Source organism: Lucilia sericata, unplaced genomic scaffold (genome assembly GCF_015586225.1).
Source record: "Lucilia sericata isolate MDLA Ls3-8-SP2 unplaced genomic scaffold, ASM1558622v1 Contig000418F_arrow, whole genome shotgun sequence".
NCBI lineage: Eukaryota > Metazoa > Arthropoda > Insecta > Diptera > Calliphoridae > Lucilia > Lucilia sericata.
In genome coordinates this window covers 231,953-252,068 of record NW_023994435.1, presented here as the reverse complement: position 1 = coordinate 252,068, position 20,116 = coordinate 231,953, and the positions used below count along the sequence as shown (strand labels likewise).

General features: G+C 31.8%; 3 protein-coding genes across 3 annotated transcripts; 1 reads left to right on the top strand and 2 right to left on the bottom strand.

Moving 5' to 3' along the window:
• Positions 1 to 2,539: 2,539 nt before the first annotated feature.
• Positions 2,540 to 4,503, bottom strand: LOC119604695. The gene is made up of 5 exons (XM_037957473.1): positions 4,229 to 4,503; positions 3,851 to 4,171; positions 3,653 to 3,782; positions 3,499 to 3,595; positions 2,540 to 3,330 (listed from the first exon to the last, which is right to left on the bottom strand). Exons 1-5 carry the CDS (start codon positions 4,339 to 4,341, stop codon positions 2,540 to 2,542), a joined length of 1,452 nt encoding a protein of 483 aa, XP_037813401.1. The 5' UTR covers positions 4,342 to 4,503.
• Positions 4,504 to 9,161: 4,658 nt separating this feature from the next.
• Positions 9,162 to 11,747, top strand: LOC119604694. The gene is made up of 4 exons (XM_037957472.1): positions 9,162 to 9,173; positions 9,881 to 10,086; positions 10,141 to 10,666; positions 10,734 to 11,747. The coding sequence occupies exons 1-4, from the start codon at positions 9,162 to 9,164 to the stop codon at positions 11,745 to 11,747; spliced, it is 1,758 nt and encodes a 585-aa protein (XP_037813400.1).
• A 1,468-nt stretch (positions 11,748 to 13,215) lies between these two features.
• On the bottom strand, positions 13,216 to 15,108 carry LOC119604692. The gene is made up of 4 exons (XM_037957471.1): positions 14,783 to 15,108; positions 14,547 to 14,718; positions 14,212 to 14,511; positions 13,216 to 14,151 (listed from the first exon to the last, which is right to left on the bottom strand). The coding sequence occupies exons 1-4, from the start codon at positions 15,106 to 15,108 to the stop codon at positions 13,216 to 13,218; spliced, it is 1,734 nt and encodes a 577-aa protein (XP_037813399.1).
• Positions 15,109 to 20,116: the final 5,008 nt, after the last annotated feature.

Sequence of the window (20,116 nt, the reverse complement as noted above, 5' to 3'; positions counted from 1 at the left end):
TGCATGAGTAATGTAATTGAAATGTTTTATTGTAACCATTTAGCGGCAAATAATGTAATCATTTTATTAAAAACTAACATGCTAGATTAGAAAGTTATATTTAAGTTATCGTTCGGTATGTAGCTTCACTCATCAACTTTTAACAGACATAGAAATAGAAGAATCAGCCTTCCATCATCAATTCTATATTTTTTAGTTAACTAAATTTTGCTGAAGGGTAAAAACAGTTCAGCTAAGACTAATTTATTACAAATTATTTTGCGTCATATTTATCTCGTTTACACGAAACGTATATTGCAAAATAATTTTATAATTAAATAAATCGAAACATGCATTTAACAAGGTTGTATTCTTTGACTGTACATCAGTGTAAAAATTAGGGTAATATAAATATAAATCTATATCTATCTATCTATCTATCTATCTATCTATCTATCTATCTATCTATCTATCTATCTATCTATCTATCTATCTATCTATCTATCTATCTATCTATCTATCTATCTATCTATCTATCTATCTATCTATCTATCTATCTATCTATCTATCTATCTATCTATCTATCTATCCATCTATCTATCTATCTATCTATCTATCTATCTATCTAATCTATCTATCTATCTATCTATCTATCTATCTATCTATCATCTATCTATCTATCTAGCTATCTATCTATCTATCTATCTATCTATCTATCTACTATCTATCTATCTATCTATCTATCTATCTATCTATCTATCTATCTATCTATCTATCTATCTATCTATCTATCTATCTATCTATCTATCTATCTATCTATCTATCTATCTATCTATCTATCTATCTATCTATCTATCTATCTATCTATCTATCTATCTATCTATCTATCTATTCTATCTATCTATCTATCTATCTATCTATCTATCTATCTATCTATCTATCTATCTATCTATCTATCTATCTATCTATCTATCTATCTATCTATCTATCTATCTATCTATCTATCTATCTATCTATCTATCTATCTATCTATCTATCTATCTATCTATCTATCTATCTATCTATCTATCTATCTATCTACTATCTATCTATCTATCTATCTATCTATCTATCTATCTTATCTATCTATCTATCTATCTATCTATCTATCTATCTATCTATCTATCTATCTATCTATCTATCTATCTATCTATCTATCTATCTATCTATCTATCTATCTATCTATCTATCTATCTATCTATCTATCTATCTATCTATCTATCTATCTATCTATCTATCTATCTATCTATCTATCTATCTATCTATCTATCTATCTATCTATCTATCTATCTATCTATCTATCTATCTATCTATCTATCTATCTATCTATCTATCTATCTTCTATCTATCTATCTATCTATCTATCTTCTATCTATCTATCTATCTATCTATCTATCTATCTATCTATCTATCTATCTATCTATCTAGCTATCTATCTATCTATCTATCTATCTATCTTCTATCTATCTATCTATCTAGTCTATCTATCTATCTATCTATCGCTCTCTATCATCTATCTATCTATCTATCTATCTATCTATCTATCTATCATCTATCTATCTATCTACTATCTATCTATCTATCTATCTATCTATCTATCTATCTATCTATCTATCTATCTATCTATCTATCTATCTATCTATCTATCTATCTATCTATCTATCTATCTATCTATCTATCTATCTATCTATCTATCTATCTATCTATCTATCTATCTATCTTCTATCTATTATCTATATCTATCTATCTATCTATCTATCTATCTATCTATCTATCTTATCTATCTATCTATCTATCTATCTATCTACATCTATCTATCTATCTATCTATCTATCTATCTATCTATCTATCTATCTATCTATCTATCTATCTATCTATCTATCTATCTATCTTATCTATCTATCTATCTATCTATCTATGTTCACTAATGTTCACGATAATTTTGTGAACAGGATCTTATTTATTAATTCTATAAACATCCTAAAGGGTTTTTATTTATATTGTTTCTAGGATAGCGAAGCACCTTGGGTATAGCTAGTTTTGTAACAAAATATTAAAACTAAAATTTATAAAAAATAAACAGAAGGCTCTACGATCAGAGGGACGCATATCTGTGATCACTTAAAAAAAGTAATTTTTCGAGTGAAACATAATGCACTGTCTCGAAAAAACCAGAGGATCTAGGGTCAAAACGACGAAAATCTCCGATCATTTTATTTCTCACCAAAAAATTGAGCGTTTTCTGGCGAAACTGGAGACCTTACGGCCCAAAACAACACAAATCTGTGATCACTTTTAATTCCCACCAAAAATCGATTTTTTTAATGAAAACATAAAAAACACATATTCTGTCGAAACTAAAGGCTCAAAGACCTTAACCTTTGAGCCTTTAAGGTCCTTACCCTAATGTGTATATTTTAAATAAAACAAAGTTTCGCTGACTTACTTAAACATTATATATTAGATATAGTTTTAACTTTTAAAATATACTTGATTATATCTTATTTGGAAAAGGCTTTGACTAATAAAAGTTCCTATTTCTTTTGACATATTTACGCCATTTTCTACGTAAGCGCCTGCGCAACTTTTTACCAAAAAAGACACAAATTTCCAATAGAAACACTAATAAACTTACAGTCAAACCCATAATCAACAGACGATAAGCTGCAAATAAATGAAAATTTTTCATCGGCTTTGGACTGTCATCAGCGGTTTTAGGTTTAACACCATGATAGACCAGTTGACGTTGCCAACGATTCATTAAACCTTCATTTATATAACTGTCAATATAAGTATTGAAACGTTTCAAATAGGCCGAATTCTTTTTCATATAAATTGTTAACTGCTGAGTGAACAACTTCTCAGGCACCACATAAAAATCATTGTTAATGGGAGTTATAAGTTTATAATAACCATAATATTCTTGAGCCATTAAAAGAGCCAATTTATAAGGAGCATAATCCGGAGGATTTTTTAACATTTCAAATGACTCCAATTCGGTGGTATTTAAAATTTCCGCTTTTGATGCAAGCAAAGGCAAATTCGCGATAGAGCTGTAAACCACATCACTCATAAATATACGATATTTGTTGTAGTATAATTCAGCTATTAATTTTGGTAGAGGTTTCTGCAGATCAGATTTAATAAAATAAAACATAAAGGCTTGATAAACGGTGCGCAATATAAAGGTGGCCAATAACCATAACATTAAAAGAAATCGTGAAAACGGTACTTTAGGATCTTTAGCCACGGCTCCACCCAAACTTATGACAACCATATTATAAGCGGGATTATCATTTTCCCGGCCCAATACTAAAGATTTTAATTTTCGATTCAGATAGATGAGTATGAAGACGAGTATATTACCAAATCCATAAATACAAATTAAAACAATCCAAATTTCCTTTTCAAATGGTAGTAAAAGTTTTGTAAAAGGATCATAGCTATCCGTTTTCGAGGAGATTATAAAAAAATAGTTGCTCATGTAGTAGGCCACTGTGGGGGCATAGGGATCTTCTAAGGAGGTGGGTTTATAGTGAAAGGCTCCAATAACAAAATCAGTATTGGAGGTGAAGAGCTGAAATAAGGAAGATAAACAAGAGTAAAATACTTTTTAAAGGAAACTTTAAATTACCTTATTAAACACTCCTAGCTCATCATAGACAGTCTGATTAATTTCCTCATCATTCATCCAACGTATTGTAATGGTAAAATTCATTTTCCTGGACAAATATTCCAATAATTGTCCCTCCAAACCCTGATACCTGTTACGACCATCAACAGAATTACGTGTTAATTTAAAATACGGCATATCTTCCCAGGTGGCACAAACCAAAGGACAACCGTGTAAATTTTTGGTTTTGGCGTAACAAAATTCTTATGCAACCAATGGCCATCAATAAATTTATTATGGACAATGGGAGTAATACCCTTGCAGTGAAAGGACGTAAAGGGTAAGCTATGAAATAACAAAATGACATTTTGCACAGCATGTATAAGTATGTCGGCATGTGTGATACCATTAAGCCAATTTATTTCAAAAATTTCGTAAAGTTCATCGTAATAATGATTGACCTGGGGAACGGTTTGTAGAACAATAAAATAATAACCCTCCACAAAGAGATGATATTTATTAAGGTCTTTATAAAGAAATCTGTAAGAAAAAACAATTTGTTAACAAAATAATAACAATAATTTCAATTTTTCTCACTCCAATGATTCTGATGAATCCACCAATAGTATACAAAAATGCCTCTCATTATCTGTTGGTATACCAATGTTATTTTTTAAACGTATCGCAACATTACCACTCAATAATTCCATGGTTTCATCTATTATATTTTGAAATTCATGCAAGTATTTTTGATTTTTATTTTCAACTTTTATTTGAAAATTGAAAACCCTTAATTGCCTTATATCCACATAAAGTGTATTGATTATCTCTGCGAGAGCCTCGGAAAGATTCCGTGCGATTTCAAATTTATCATCTCTATACCAGTTATGACTAGGGACTATATTTTTCGGTAAAAGTATTAAAATTGTATAAAATATTAATGTATTTTGCGACATTACTTTGAAGCAGCTTTACACTTTGGTGGTTGTTGATAAACTGGAAAAAAACGTAACATAACACTAGGCGTTTATTAGCTAAGTTGTGTAAAGTTTTGATTTACATTATATTTATTTTTTGTAAATACCAACTATGAAAGTTGAGTGGTATATTATATTTAATCATTCGGTATGTAACACATAAAGATCTAAGGCGATCTACTGTATGTATGACTTTCTGTGCAAGGTACTATAAGTAGGAGAACAAAAAACACGATAAAAAATTTTCTGTTAACAAAAAATTCCGATATTGATAGTGGTTAATATCGGCCATAAAAACTTGATCATCTGATCGAAATCAATAGCAAGCGATAGAACTTAAATTTAATTAAAGCTGAGCAATATGAAATAGAAGTTCAAAGGTCATGAAAGATCAAAAAATAACAAAAAACTACTTTTTCATCTTACTCTTAAATAAAAACTCCAAGGAACTCTCTGTCAAGCCCGTCTGTTAAGCAGCAAATGAGCATTTTTATTCGGCTTTAGACTTTTATCAGTAATTTCACGATTGTCACCGTCAACTCTTTTCATTAAACCTCCCAACTGTTCATTAAACCTTCATTTGTATAACTTTCAAATATATAAATTTCTCAGGTACCACACTATTCTAATCGTTTGTCCTGATCATTTACGCTGAACTTTAAACATCCCTCAAGCAGCCAATCAAAACACAGATCGCAATTTAAAAATCAAAAATTGTGAAATAATAATCTGATTCAAAATTCTAAGCATATTTTAAAACAATTTTATAATGGTATGGTATCGGATCACATCAAAAACTAACAATACTTCTTCAAACTAAGTAGCTCAGTCCACTATATTAATACAACTAAATAATAGGGAACCCAAATATAAAACTTTATTCAACTGGATAGGCTAGATTAAAGTACATTGCTTCATATCCTGAAAAATACACTTAGGTCACTATTGGACCTGTTGCGATCTTTTTAGGAATAGTGAAAATACCTTATAAATAGATCTATAAAAATAATTATAGACCAACGTTAGGAAACTCAGTTTTCTGGACGTAGTTTCTTAGAATTTTCCGATCAGTGTTACTGATAAATGTAATATCTGTCCAGATATTTGGATCTACGTTCCTCAGATAAAGTGTTCCAGCGTTTTACTGCCCTCTCCGCTTGCTCTACATTTGTCTGAATCCTATTGTCCGATTTTATATACAAACATGGTTGTGCCAGTAGATCTGTGTGTCCACTAAATGAAACATACAATACAAACCTCGGACTTAATCTGAGTAGGTTTCTTGTCCAGCTCTTATAAACTATAACTATATTTTTATTTATCCTCATGATATTATACTGAATCCGAATATGACATCAGAATTTCACAGTCACATCAAGTACAATGAAAGTCCAATTTTTTGACATTATACTATAGTATTATCCTTTGTTATACATTCTTCGAGAAATTTAGTACATCTCCAGACCCTGATGTACTCGAGAAATTCAAAAGCCATATAAGATTTCAGAGAAGCTCAACCCTTTACAAAATATATCTTTATCGCTGGAGTTCGACCTTTTTTCAACTTTTGTAGGACAACTTTGGGTTCCAGAAATTTTTTTATTCAGTTACAAATTTTGACATTAAACAAATTTTTCTTTAGAAAAATGTTAAATATTTCAACAAACAACTATTCGAATAACTTTCTTTTCGAAAAAAGTTTTATTCAAAAAAATATCAAATCATATGAACACCCTATTTAAATCCCTTACGAGAACGTTATTCAATTATACCGGTCACATACCCTTTAAAACAAACCATATTTTTAGTCACGTGAATTAATGTAGACGTCACGTAAAACCATGTACATATATGTATATACATATGTATAGTGTGTAAACATGTACATACATATAAGGGGCTAACATTTAAACACCCAAATGTTTTTGAACAAAATTTCAGGCACCACAGCGCACGGCCAGACTAAACGCATATTCCACAAGTGCTATTTAGCAAGTAATACTGCTATATACAACCATAAAATCACAATAAATTAATGAATTTATAAAACTCAACGTAACGGACAATTGTTGCTCCAGTTACAACTATAGTGGATATTAATAGATTTGTTTGGCTACATACATAGGCTAAGGTGACCATGTCACACAACCTGCGGAACTATTTATTTTGTTGTCATTAATTACTAATTACACAACAACGACTGAACAGTGTATAAAAATAATATTAATGTGTAGTTAGTTGATTTGTTTACTTAATGTGTAAACAAATTAAATAAAAAACATAAAATACAAATGTATATAAAGTGATTTTTTCTCTTATACACGCACACATACATTTGGATGTGTTTGTATAGTAGCTATGCCTAAAAATATGCCGTGCTGTGTGTGAAATTTGTGCTGTTGAATGTAGGCTATAGTATTTAAATTTTATTATTATGATTGTTTTAAATTAAAATTAAAAAGCAAATAGTATATTTACGGAAAATTTTCATGTAGTTTGTGTAGAAATTTTAGTTTAATTAAAATTGTTAAATTTAATTTAATAATAAATAAATAAAGTTTAAAAATAAACTTATAGACTGAGTTTTAAAATCCTGTGGAAATGAAAAGAAATAAATATGTAACGTAATACTTATGTTGAAAAAAATAGATCTAAGTTTAAATTTCCAATATAGAACTGTAGTAAATTACATATGGGGTATTTCATGTCAATAGACCCAACTTTTTAAAACGATAAATTTGCACCATTGTTAGTCAATTGGACACAATTTTTCAACAATATCGGTCAAAAGAAAATTGCAGTAAGTCAAAGTTTGACATTTGTGCTGATATTTGTAATACACAAAAATATTGGTCATACATCCACCAATCGGCTTAGAATAATTTTCAGAGTCGATTAAGCCCTGTCCGTCGACCGTCAATGTAAACCTTGTAATCAAAAATTGATTACAATTATTGAAATTGAGCTGCACTGAATCCGAATCTGGGCTCATAACTCGAAGTATCGTGTCCTGAAGTTCACATTTTTTATACACTACACCACTATGGTGGGGAGGGTATATTGGATTTGCGCTGATGTTTGTAACATACAAAAATATTCGTCCTAGACCCACCTTAAAGTATATTAAAGTCGATTAAGTCTTGATGACCCTGCCAAATTTCATAAAGATCGGGCCACATTTGACCCTAGCTCCCATACAAAGTCCCCTTCAGAAAATTACTTGAATGTCCCAAATTAACTTATAAACACAAGTATCGCGATGAAATTCAGCACAATAAAATATTATGTAAATATAAATATATTCACAAAATTTTATCGGGCTTGGTCCATATTTGCCTCTAGCCCCCATATAAAGCCTCTTTCAGAAAATTAGTTTTTCATCCATAAATTGCTTAAATGTATCGGAACAAGGGAATATTGAAGATAAATGCTTTATTATGAAAAATAAATCACATTTAATATTCATAACTGGTGTAGGGTATCATATGGTCGGCCACGCCCGACTATACTTTCTTACTTGTTTCTTATAAAAATACTTTTGGAATTGTTTAAAAATGTTATGTAATTGCTGAGATATCATCCGTTGGAGTTGAATGACGGACAGACATAGTTAAATCGAATCAGAAAGTGATTTTGAATCGATTAGAACATCAGCAGGTAGGCATAGATCCAATATTTTTATTCGCTATAAATAATATGTACAAAGCATAATACCCTCCGCACTATGGTAGTGTAGGGTATAAATACCACGAATATACCGAAAACCACGAGTTTTCAAGCTTAAGGTGAAGATATCTCGAAGAACAAAGAAGATATTTAAATTGTTAGATCTTTATTTTAATGGAAAAAATGGATTTTTTTTCAAACCTCAGGACACTATATCTCAAATTCCAGAAGTTTTGGAGAAAAGATACAAATTCAGCGCGGCTTAATACTTAAGAAAAGTATAACTTAGTCTCAGGGTTTCGACTTTTTCAAAATTTTGTAGGCCTGTGCTATCGTTAACGAATTTTAAGTAAGCATTTTGTTGTTAAAAAGTTACCGAATTGCGGTACAGATTTACTAATAATTATTCCAGAGAATGCTCGGAAAAGTTTTAATGGGTTGAAGTCTTAAACCCCAACTAATGATTACAAGTAAATCGTTTTGTAATTAATGAATTATTTTACACTATTCACTTATTCCAAACGTCTATTAGTAATCTTTAACCTTACTAAGTAATGCCTGAAACGCCGACCACAAACGGTAGTTAATTAACATTTAAACAGAAATCTAATAGAATGTTTTAATAAAACAAGACGGTACGCTGAATAGGACAATACTAATTTCAGAATTTTGAGTGCCAAACGCCTGATGTGTTATCATTTTTTAGGAATAGATAACAAATTTTAAGACATAGTCTCCTTGTATACACATATTTATACCCTACACCACTTTAGTGGGGAGGGTGTATTGGGTTTGTGCTGATGTTTGTAACGCACAATAATATTGATCCTATACCCACCTTAAAGTATAACAATCGGCTTATAATCATTTTCTGAGTCGACTAAACTATGTCCGTCCATGTAAGTCGAAATTTTGAGGATAATTCAATGAAATTTGGTACATGATCTTCTATTGTCCACGGGACGAAGCCGAATAGGGCTTTTAAGTTCATAATTATGTTTAATATACTCGTATCTCGACAAAAAGCTGCAATACCAAGTTATACACTAGTCTTGATAACCCTCATGAATTTTATAATTATAGGTCCTCATTTGACCCTATACAAAGCCCCCTTCAAAATATGACTTAAATGTCCACAATTCAATCAACAATAAATGGCTTAAGTAAATCTGAGGAAAGGTACAACTCCACTTAAATGATTTATTTTGAAAACTTAATCACATTTTATTTTTATAACTGGTGTAGGGTATTCTTACTTGTTTTTATAATATTTGATAGTACTTAGTACTTAATCCCACTACATTTCATCCTTTTCAATCTCTGTTGCACTCTCCTTCCCCTAGAGAATTCCAAAGAATGTAATAAAAAATTTTCTGTATAATAAATTACCAAACAAATAGGTGTAATAAATATTTTATTACAAAAATTAAATACTTTTCTTATCATCATTGAAAAATCTACAATTCACAGAAATGTTTCATTCAATAAAGATTTCATTAAAATTTATTATATTTCTATTAGCCCACCAAAAAAGTCTCAGTTTAAATTTCAATTTAAATTCTATAAATGTCAGCGAAATGTCCTCGTATTTACAACATTTTAATAGAGAATTTTTTTCGAAGAAACTAGTGAATTGACGGTGGTACAAAGTGTTCGTCATAAAAGAGCCAAATATTATTTTAATGAATTATCAAGTGAATATTCTAAGAATTTAACGGATATGAAAATAAAATTGGAAGATGTTCATCACAATTATCATCATGATTTTGCTTATTTTAATATAATGTTTATTGATTCATATGAAAGTTTTCGGTAAGTGATAAACTGAAATTAAAATAATAAAACTTATTTATTTTTCATTTTCAGCATAATCGATCCGGGGCCAAAAACTGCCACCGAAGATTTCAGTGAATATTATTTGATTATATTATATTCCCTAAACAAACATCCTGAAAAAGAAATACAACAAATATTTGATTATTGTTGGTCCTATTATACGGTTAATGTGGCCCTATTGCTACAAACTCAGGAAGAGAAACCTATATTATTATACACCTATTATCCCTTTACACCAAAGTTCTGCCATAGTGTTCAATTGTATATAATCAATCATAATAAATCCATAACCAATTTGAAAGGTTCTGAGTTATTTCCCGATAAATTTCATAATTTTCACAACTGCACCTTAATGGCAGCATTGTGGAATGTACCGCCATATTTGACACTGCCAAAAAGGGGAAGAAGTCCAACAGAAATGGAAGGCATGGAAGGCTTTTTATTGAATGTTTTAGCTAATGTCTTAAATTTCAGAATAGCCTACGTAACACCGCCCAATAATGAACAGAGGGGTTTAGTGAAACCAGACGGCACGGTAACTGGAGCCATAAAAATGGTAATTGTACCCTTAAATATATAAAAATTTTCAAGTTTTATTCAAATTTTCTTTTTCTTTCCTCCAGCTAAATGATCGTGTAGCTGATTTAAGTTTGGGTTCTTTTCGCTGTACTCTGGAACGTTCTACAGCATTAAGTCCCTCGATGACATTTTACCAAACCATGCAAGTGTTTACGGTATTGGCTTTGCGTGAACCTTGGACGAGTTTTGAAATTATAGCCTATCCTTTTGATTTTCACATTTGGCTAGTGTTATTAGCCTTAATGCTATTTCTGCTAAGCTCTCCTCATATATTGGATCATTTACGCCACAAAACTTTAAAATTTATTTATGGCTTTTGTTCCCCAAATTTTATCAATATCAACATTATAGCTATAACCTTGGGTCAAACGGCCCACTTGTTGCCTCAACGCAATTTTGCTCGTTATATCTTATTTATGTGGATTTTATTAACCATGATTTTACGTTCCATTTACCAAGGTTCTTTATATGATTTTCTTAAATCACAAAAGACATTAGCTCCTCCAGATACTGCAGCCGAATTAACTGAACGTAAATATCAACTTATTTTGAATATGGCTACGGGGGATTCGTTTTCGGGCATACAAGTTATACGTGATAAACTAATAGAAGTTTTAATTATGAACATAAGTGATGCCGGTGGTTTTCCCTTATTGGAAGCAAATCCCCAAAAACGTTATGTTACCGGTACTCCCAAGGATTTTCTTACGTACTATGTCAATACTCACGATAAATATGGTGTTTTCCATGTTTTAAAGGAAACTATATTTTCCCAGCAGTTGTGTGTGTATTTTACGAAACATTCTTATTTAGTGGGGCCATTCGATCATGTTTTACAAAATTTACGTAATTTTGGTTTAATTGATTACTGGGCTGAACTGGTGTTGGATGATCGTTTTCTGGAAGAGGTGGATGAGGTGTCGACAGAAACTCCCCTTACTCTGGATCAGTTATCGGGTATCGTACAGATTTGTTTGTATTTGTATTTAATAACGTTTATTGTATTTGTTGGTGAAATCTTATGGTTTAAATTTAATAAAAGAAATCGAAGTTTTTAAATGAAAATGCGATTCACAATTTTTTCGTATTTCACTTTTGATGCCATTTAGTTAGTAAGTTAGTTAGTTAGTTAGTTAGTTAGTTAGTTAGTTAGTTAGTTAGTTAGTTAGTTAGCTAGTTAGTTAGTTAGTTAGTTAATTAGTTAGTTGTTAGTTAGTTAGTTAGTCAGTTTCAGTTAGTTAGTTTGTTAGTTAGTTAGTTAGTTAGTTCGTTTTAGTTAGTTAGTTCGTTAGTTAGTTCGTTAGTTCGTTTTAGTTAGTAGTTAGTTAGTTCGTTTTCTTAGTTAGTTCTTAGTTCGTTAGTTAGTTCGTTAGTTAGTTAGTTAGTTAGTTTAGTTAGTTAGTTCGTTCGTTTAGTTCGTGTTCGTTCGTTCTTGTTCGTTTTCGTTCGTTCGTTTTCGTTTTCGTTCTTAGTTCGTTCGTTCGTTCGTTCGTTCGTTCGTTCGTTCGTTCGTTCGTTCGTTCGTTTCGTTCGTTCGTTCGTTCGTTCGTTCGTTCGTTGTTCGTTCGTTCGTTCGTTCGTTCGTTTCGTTCGTTCGTTCGTTCGTTTCGTTCGTTCGTTCGTTCGTTCGTTCGTTCGTTCGTTCGTTCGTTCGTTCGTTCGTTCGTTCGTTCGTTCGTTCGTTCGTTTCGTTCGTTCGTTCGTTCGTTCGTTCGTTCGTTCGTTCGTTCGTTCTTCGTTCGTTCGTTCGTTCGTTCGTTCGTTCGTTCGTTCGTTCGTTCGTTCGTTCGTTCGTTCGTTCGTTCGTTCGTTCGTTCGTTCGTTCGTTCTTCGTTCGTTCGTTCGTTCGTTCGTTCGTTCGTTCGTTCGTTCGTTCGTTCGTTCTTCGTTAGTTCTTCGTTCGTTCGTTCGTTCGTTCGTTCGTTCGTTCGTTCGTTCGTTCGTTCGTTCGTTCGTTTCGTTCGTTCGTTCGTTCGTTCGTTCGTTCGTTCGTTCGTTCGTTCGTTCGTTCGTTCTTCGTTTCGTTCGTTTCGTTCGTTTCGTTCGTTCGTTCGTTCGTTCGTTCGTTTCGTTCGTTCGTTCGTTCGTTCGTTCGTTCGTTCGTTCGTTCGGTCGTTCGTTCGTTCGTTCGTTCGTTCGTTCGTTCGTTCGTTCGTTCGTTCGTTCGTTCGTTCGTTTCGTTCGTTCGTTCGTTCGTTCGTTCGTTCTTCGTTCGTTCGTCGTTCGTTCGTTCGTTTTCGTTCGTTCGTTCGTTCGTTCGTTCGTTCGTTCGTTCGTTCGTTCGTTCGTTCGTTTCGTTCGTTCGTTTCGTTCGTTCGTTCGTTCGTTCGTTCGTTCGTTCGTTCGTTAGTTCGTTCGTTCGTTCGTTCGTTCGTTCGTTTTTTGTCGTTCGTTGTTCGTTCGTTCGTCGTCGTTCGTTCGTTCGTTCGTTCGTTCGTTCGTTCGTTCGTTCTTCGTTTTTCCTCGCCCTTTTCTTCTCCGCCCTCCTCTTCTGCGCCTCTAATTTTTCGCGCGATAAAATTTCGATTAAAATATTACGAAGGCCACTAAATAGCACGCGCTACAAATCATATAAATACCCCATAAATCGTCCTGCTCAATTCTAGCATCTTGAAACATATGCTTACTATTTAGATATTTCGAATTTATAAAATTCTTCGCCCAATAACCAATTAAACCCACAGCATGTATATCCATAATTTCCGCATCCAATTGATTTATCAGATACGAATGTTTCTCTAAATAGAAACACATTCGCTGTTGCATTATAATCTCGGGTATAATATAAAATAATCCAGGCTTTTTATATTTCTCCGTATAATGGATCAGAAATTCCTGTGAGACCACAGCATAAAAATTTTCCTCATAATTATTTTCCAAATAAGCAATAGGTATTAACTCATCCGAAGAATCGATCACAATGCTTGAATGATTTGGAGAGCGTTGATAAAATGGTATATATTTAATATCATTATAAGTGAACAGATTCATAACCGCACGATAACTGGCATTAACCGCCTCATCCAGATTGTGTGGCAGGGAAGCGTGAATTTCATTGCGAAATAAATGGAACAATAAACCAGAATAAATGGAGCGCAATAAAAAGGTACTCCACAACCAGGTTATAAATATTAAGACGGAAGTTGGTAATTGAGGTTCTCGATGAATCGGAGAACCCAAAGCACAGGCAATCATTGAAAATGTTGGTATCGACTGTGATTGATGTAAACGCAACAAACGTGTAAACAAAATGATTATAAACGTAGTCACGGCTAAAGCATACCAGCCACAATTAGGAAATGGATATGACAAAACTTCAAAGGTTTTTAATCTATGAGCTGGTAAGTAGACAACTGATACAATGTAATTCTGATAATGCGGCATTGTGGTGCTATATTTTACATTCATACTCGTACGTTTGCGATAGAAACCAAAGACTATATCAGCAGTATGATCATCGAGCTGGAAAAAGGAAATTTTAAATAAATAACTTTGTAACTTTATTTATGGTACATTATTCACCATTTTTAAAGCACCATTTCCAAAGGGAGCTAAACGATCATCGTGTATTTTTGTACGTAAACTCAATGAAAAATTCATTCTTTTCGCCAAATGTTTTATCACATCCATTTCGAATCCACTATAAGTCATAACACCATCTTTAGCTCCGCTTGGGTATGTATAGGGTGGTATATTACGTACTGCAGCCACTAAAGGACAGCCTTGAAAATTCTTCAATTTTGGCAGGAAATAACCCTGATTAAGCCACGAGTCATTAATAAATTGATTGATTTTTTCCGGTATGGTATTGCCACATTTATACTTATAGGAAAATGGAAATATGTATACATAAATACTTCCCCCAAGGCAGTTTGTAATTGGACATTACAATTTATAATATGATTAGTCCAGCAATAGTCAAAAATCCCCTTCATATCGTTTTGAAGATGACGATCACGTTGCATAAGGAAAATGTGATAGTATTCATTGGTATCATAATCACGGCTATAAGAAACCACATCGATATCTCTGGAACCAGAGAATGTAAATATAATAGTTTTTGTTTTATTATTTTAAATAAATGCAGACTTACAAAAATGCTTCCAAAGAATCCACCAATAATAAATTATGATATCTGAGACCCTCAATTCTTACAGGTTTTTTATAGTCCACAAATACCAATTGTACAATCATATTATCCACCATATTAAAGAGATGTTGCATAATATTAAGATAAAAATTTAAAGGACTCTGACGACGACACGATACAACAATAACAAATGATGGAGCGACTTTTAAGAAAAATTCCTCAACTATAATTCTTAAAGAATTCGCTACAAAAGTATTTAGTTCGTTGGATTGTGTTTGAGCACCTTTTACAATCACCGACTCAAAATTTAATAAACCCGTTAGATTCATTTTATTAGAACCGTTAGAGTGCAATGTACTTTTGAAAATGTCGATTAGTTTGGATATGAAGTTGTTATAATATTAGACTCCACACAATTATTTCCGGAAATTTAAGTAGTAAAACTTTTTAAAACTATCCATTTATAAATAGAGTAGAAGCTATTACATAACTAGTTTCGTAATTAATCAAACACGTGTAAACTTTTGTACAATTAAGCATTAAATCATATAGAGTTAATTGAAAAAGTTTTAAAAAACAATTGTTTCTTGTTAAAAACATATGTACAGTGGGGGAATTCCGGAAAATAGGGAAATAAATAAAGGGCACTTATCAATTTTTTGGTGAGCTGGGCCAAAGATTCTTTACAAGTGTCTCAGATGGGAATCGGACCACCTACGACCTGCCAGACTAGAACATTAACCTACAGGAGGAATATATAAGAAACAAAAAAAATTGAGGTCATATTCTTAAAAAGGAGTTTTTCCATTGTTTTTCTATCCCGAATCCCGGAATATCTAAAAATAAATTCAGATTATCATGCCTAGAATCGATATAGCCTAATGTTACACTCTAATTTGTTCCACTAAAGATCCTTGATGAAGCCTGAAGTGGGGAAATACTGCATATTATTTAACTATTAAAAAGTTTATAATAAAAACTTATTAAAAGCGTGACACGAGGTGTAACTCAAAGAATAAAACAAATAAATATCAATAACAAAATAAATTTCCTTTGACGCACTTTCGAAAAGTATAAAACTAATTAAAACAATCATTCATTATATAATATTAAAAACCACTTTTTAGGCTAATTACTTTATATAATTTTATTTTTATTTATTTATTTCCATTTACTTCTTTACAAACTTATAATATTGATATTTATGACGTAATAGCTCCCATATAAAAATCATAGTTGCCACTATATAACCGCAAATTAAAATCACAAATGCCATATACAATTGCTTAAGACCAAATAACCGATCTGTGGCGTCATGTTCATGATGCAAAAAATTTAAATTAATTTCAGCATGATACCAAGCTTCCAAAAGACCAAAAGTTTTTGTCCATATAAGAATATCATTAAATTGATCAATTAAGAATGAATGTTTACTCAAATAAATACAAACTTCAAAATTCATAACATTATCGGGTAATAACTGGAATACGGATATCTTACGAAAGCGATGAGCATAATATTGAGCCACTACGAGAGGAGCAATGGTAACGCTAGTTCGAGCTTGTTGTAATGGTAAATTTTCCAAAAATTCCAAAGTCAAAGTTTCCGAAGTGGTATTTAATAGTATAATATTTAGAGCATTAAGAGCTTCAATATCCTCTATGGCATTGATACCAATTTTATTGATAATTATTGAATAATTTTCCTCCACCAATTGTTCTAATGTTTGGGGTATATGACGCCTCACATGAGTTCTAATTAAACGAAATAATAAAGCTTCATAAACAGCTCTCAAGATGAGAGCATAAATCATCCATGACATATTCAATATACGAGTAAAATTTCTTTGAGGCATAATACTGCCAGATACGCCCAATAATAATTGTAAAAGTTGAAGTATACTATTTTGATCGTTTTTAAAAGTTGTTTTTGCAGAAATGTTTTAAGATTATTATAGCTCCTATAGCGGCCAAGAATATTAACAATATTGAGTACCATGTATAGGTGCTAAAGGGATATAGAATAATTTCCGTTGATGTTAAAAGATAGGCATCTCTTAGTGAAACGGTTGCTATAACACTTTGAAAGTAATTTATGGTTGAGGTCGCCACTTGACTTCGTTATAATTCTCACGAAAGATCCCATACTAAGGTCGACTTCTCGATTTTTTAACTGCAAAAAATAGAGGTTTTATTATGTACACTAGATCTTTATAAAATTGTAAGATTATTCGCCCTTCTGTCCGTATAGCAATGACCTTAAACACTAAAGGATCTAAATTTGTATATGTTCATTAAAAAGGCCAACAAAAAATGATAAAAGTCGAATCCCTGACACCAAGATATACTTTTCTAAAGGAATACGTTATTCTAAATCCTAAGAATAAAGAATTTCTCCATTACATCCGGTTTTCGAAATACCTGATTTAAAAAAAGTTTAGGCCATTTTAGAGACTTTATAACAAATTCGGAAAGCTCAATACAATGTCGACGTGATCGTAAAATAAATTAATTCAAATAATCACTATTTGTCAATTTATGAATATTGCAAAGTTTAAAATATCTTGAGGAAGGAAATGTATATAACAGAGGATAATTAATACTTTATTTTAAAATTCGAGAGATTGGACTACAAGATTATATAACAGATTGTAACGTCTCAAATATGACAAAAAACTGCATACTTTAAATTTTAAGGACACAATTTCTCGAAAACTTGATGAGATTCTGAGTCAAATTCGGATTCAGCGCAGCTTTATTTTTTTAAAAAAAAGAAGTATATTTGATCTCTGGCATATAAAAATGTTGAGCTATATTATTAGTCCCCCTTTTCCAATTCGATTAAAAACAAAACAATTAATTTGCGTGCACATTTTATTGAATATTTAAAGCATAGACACAGACAGAAATACATAAATATAATATATTTTAAAGTTAATATAATGTTCAAAACCATGTTCAATCATCACAACATTCCTTCCTTTTTGGATCAAAGCCATACCATCACATTTTCTCTTCTCACAAATGACACTACCTGTAACAATCTTATCATATCTCCCCAATCAACATCAATCAATTAAAACATTTTCTTTAAATAACGGCGTTTTTCCCACCTTCTATATATTAACTCCAATAGAAACACCCCCATAGCCACTATATGACCTATTAAGAGAAATATAAAAGCCATTTTTAACTGTTTTAAACCAAAATATGATTTGCCACTAAATGACGTTCGTTAAAGTAATTCGTATTTATTTCTTGACGATACCAAGCCAAGAGCAGACCAAATCCTCGCAACAGCATCAAATCTTCATTGAACTGATCAATTAGGAATGAATGTTTGGAGGTATACATACACATTTGCAAACTCATAATGGTGTGTGGTAAAACCTTAAATAAACCTCCCTTGTTAAAGCTTTCAATATAATATTGCAAGTGAGCATAGGGAATGGCAGCTACCGAATGTTTTGCCTTTTCATGCGGCAAACTTTCCAAATATTCCAAAGCCAGGGTATCTAAAGAGGTATTTAAAATCAGAAAATTTAAAGACTGCAGTAGTGGCACCTCATTGAGTGCTGCAGCACTGGCTAGATTAACAATCATTGAGTAGTTCTTTTGTAATAGTTCTTCCAAGGTCTGTGGCATATTTCTGGTTACATGAGTGCGTATAAAGTGAAACATTAGAGCTTGATACACCGTTCTTAATATTAAAGAAAATATCATCCAGGTGGTATTTAAAATTCTACTAGCATTATAGAATGGTGTATATAGGGCCGGCATACCCAGTAGCATTAAAAGTATATCCAAACTCACTTGATCTAAATGTTTGGGTTTTAGTTTACGAAAAATCCATTTTGCGAAATTTACTACAGACAATGCGAAAGCACATAGAAATACTAAAATACACCAGGTATTATTGCTGAAGGGAAATAATATGATTTCCAATGAAGTCAATATATAAGCTTCACTCATTGTTACCACCGACCAACCGGTTTGAAAGTAATTCATTGTGGAAGTTGCCACAATATCGCGTGCACTAGTTTGACGAAATGATCCCAAACTTAAGTCAGCTTGTCGATCTTGAAGCTGTAATAATAGAAGAACAGAAATATTGGCATAACTATGGTGTTTAATGTTTGGGTGTAAACTAAAGCTATAAGGCAGGGATGGAAAATTCAATGCTATTGTATTTATTTAAATACTTTTTGGGAGTCAGTAGATCATTTATCAGAGCAGTCAATAGATTTGACCAGGGAAGTCTATAGACTAGTCTAGTCAATAGACCCGCCAAAAATAGTTTAGTCAATAATATAATCTACAAAACCTAGTCTATTATCTATTCAACAGTCTAGTAAATAGAATTGTCCATAGACTAGTCTAGTCCACAGATTACAGACTAATACACCGATTGAAAAGTCAATGGACTAGTCTTCAGATTAGACCCTAGGCGAGTAAGAGGACTATTCCATAGACTAAAAATAGTAAATAGACAAGTCCATAGAGCAGTAAATGGACTCATATTATAATTCTATAATTCTAAAAAAATAGTACTATTTCAAAATTTTAACTTTTGTGCTACTAACTATTATTTACCAAATTGCACTATATACCTAATGAACACATTCTTTCTATTCTCTGCCTTACTAAACCCTTTTAAAAGAATTTAATCTTATGACAAACATTTAAGATTCTCCATAACTTGCTTAAACACTTTCTAATTTTAATTTTTTTCCATAATAATTCGAATAAAAATATTATTACTGCTAATACGTAACCCATTACGAGTAATTTAAATGGCATTTCTAAATCCCTTAAATTGATTATATGATCCAAGTGTGAGTGCTCAGTTCTAGCATAATGTACATCTACCTCTTGCTTATACCAAGCTTCCACCAAAGAATAACCCCTAAGCATACCCAATATATCATCTAACTGATCGATTAAAAATGAATGTTTGCTCAAAAATATGCCCAATTTTAAATGCATAATAGTATTAGGTAAGACCCTAAAGACGTTGACTTTATGACGAACATCCGTATAGTATTGCTGAAATATTAAAGGAAGAGCTGCTGCTGTATATCTGGCCTTACTTAGTGGTAACTCTTCCAAATACACTAAAGGTTTTGTGTCATCGGGCGTATGTAAGGTAATAAATTCGGTATTATTAAATATTGGAACCTTTTGTAGAGCATTGAATGTTCCCGGTTCCACAACTAATGAATAATTTTGTTCTACTAATTCATCTAAAGTTTGGGGGTACATTTCGTGTTATGTGCGTTCGTATTACATGAAAGAGTAGGGCTTGATATACGGTTCTCAATATAAGGGAAAACATCAT

What these genes read in the sequence shown, in the direction of transcription:
- LOC119604695 (XM_037957473.1), bottom strand. Translation starts at nt 4,341, where the DNA reads ATGGAATTATTGAGTGGTAATGTTGCGATACGTTTAAAAAATAACATT. An exon ending in ATTTACACGGTTGTCCTTTG is followed by an intron (nt 3,783 to 3,850) that starts GTTTGTGCCACC and finishes TGGTCGTAACAG; the next exon opens with GTATCAGGGTTTGGAGGGAC. An exon ending in CACAGTGGCCTACTACATGA is followed by an intron (nt 3,331 to 3,498) that starts GCAACTATTTTT and finishes TAAAATCTTTAG; the next exon opens with TATTGGGCCGGGAAAATGAT.
- LOC119604694 (XM_037957472.1), top strand. An exon ending in GATTCATATGAAAGTTTTCG is followed by an intron (nt 10,087 to 10,140) that starts GTAAGTGATAAA and finishes TTTCATTTTCAG; the next exon opens with CATAATCGATCCGGGGCCAA. An exon ending in TAACTGGAGCCATAAAAATG is followed by an intron (nt 10,667 to 10,733) that starts GTAATTGTACCC and finishes TCTTTCCTCCAG; the next exon opens with CTAAATGATCGTGTAGCTGA.
- LOC119604692 (XM_037957471.1), bottom strand. Translation starts at nt 15,108, where the DNA reads ATGAATCTAACGGGTTTATTAAATTTTGAGTCGGTGATTGTAAAAGGT. An exon ending in TACAAACTGCCTTGGGGGAA is followed by an intron (nt 14,512 to 14,546) that starts GTATTTATGTAT and finishes TTTTCCTATAAG; the next exon opens with TATAAATGTGGCAATACCAT. An exon ending in GAAATGGTGCTTTAAAAATG is followed by an intron (nt 14,152 to 14,211) that starts GTGAATAATGTA and finishes TCCTTTTTCCAG; the next exon opens with CTCGATGATCATACTGCTGA.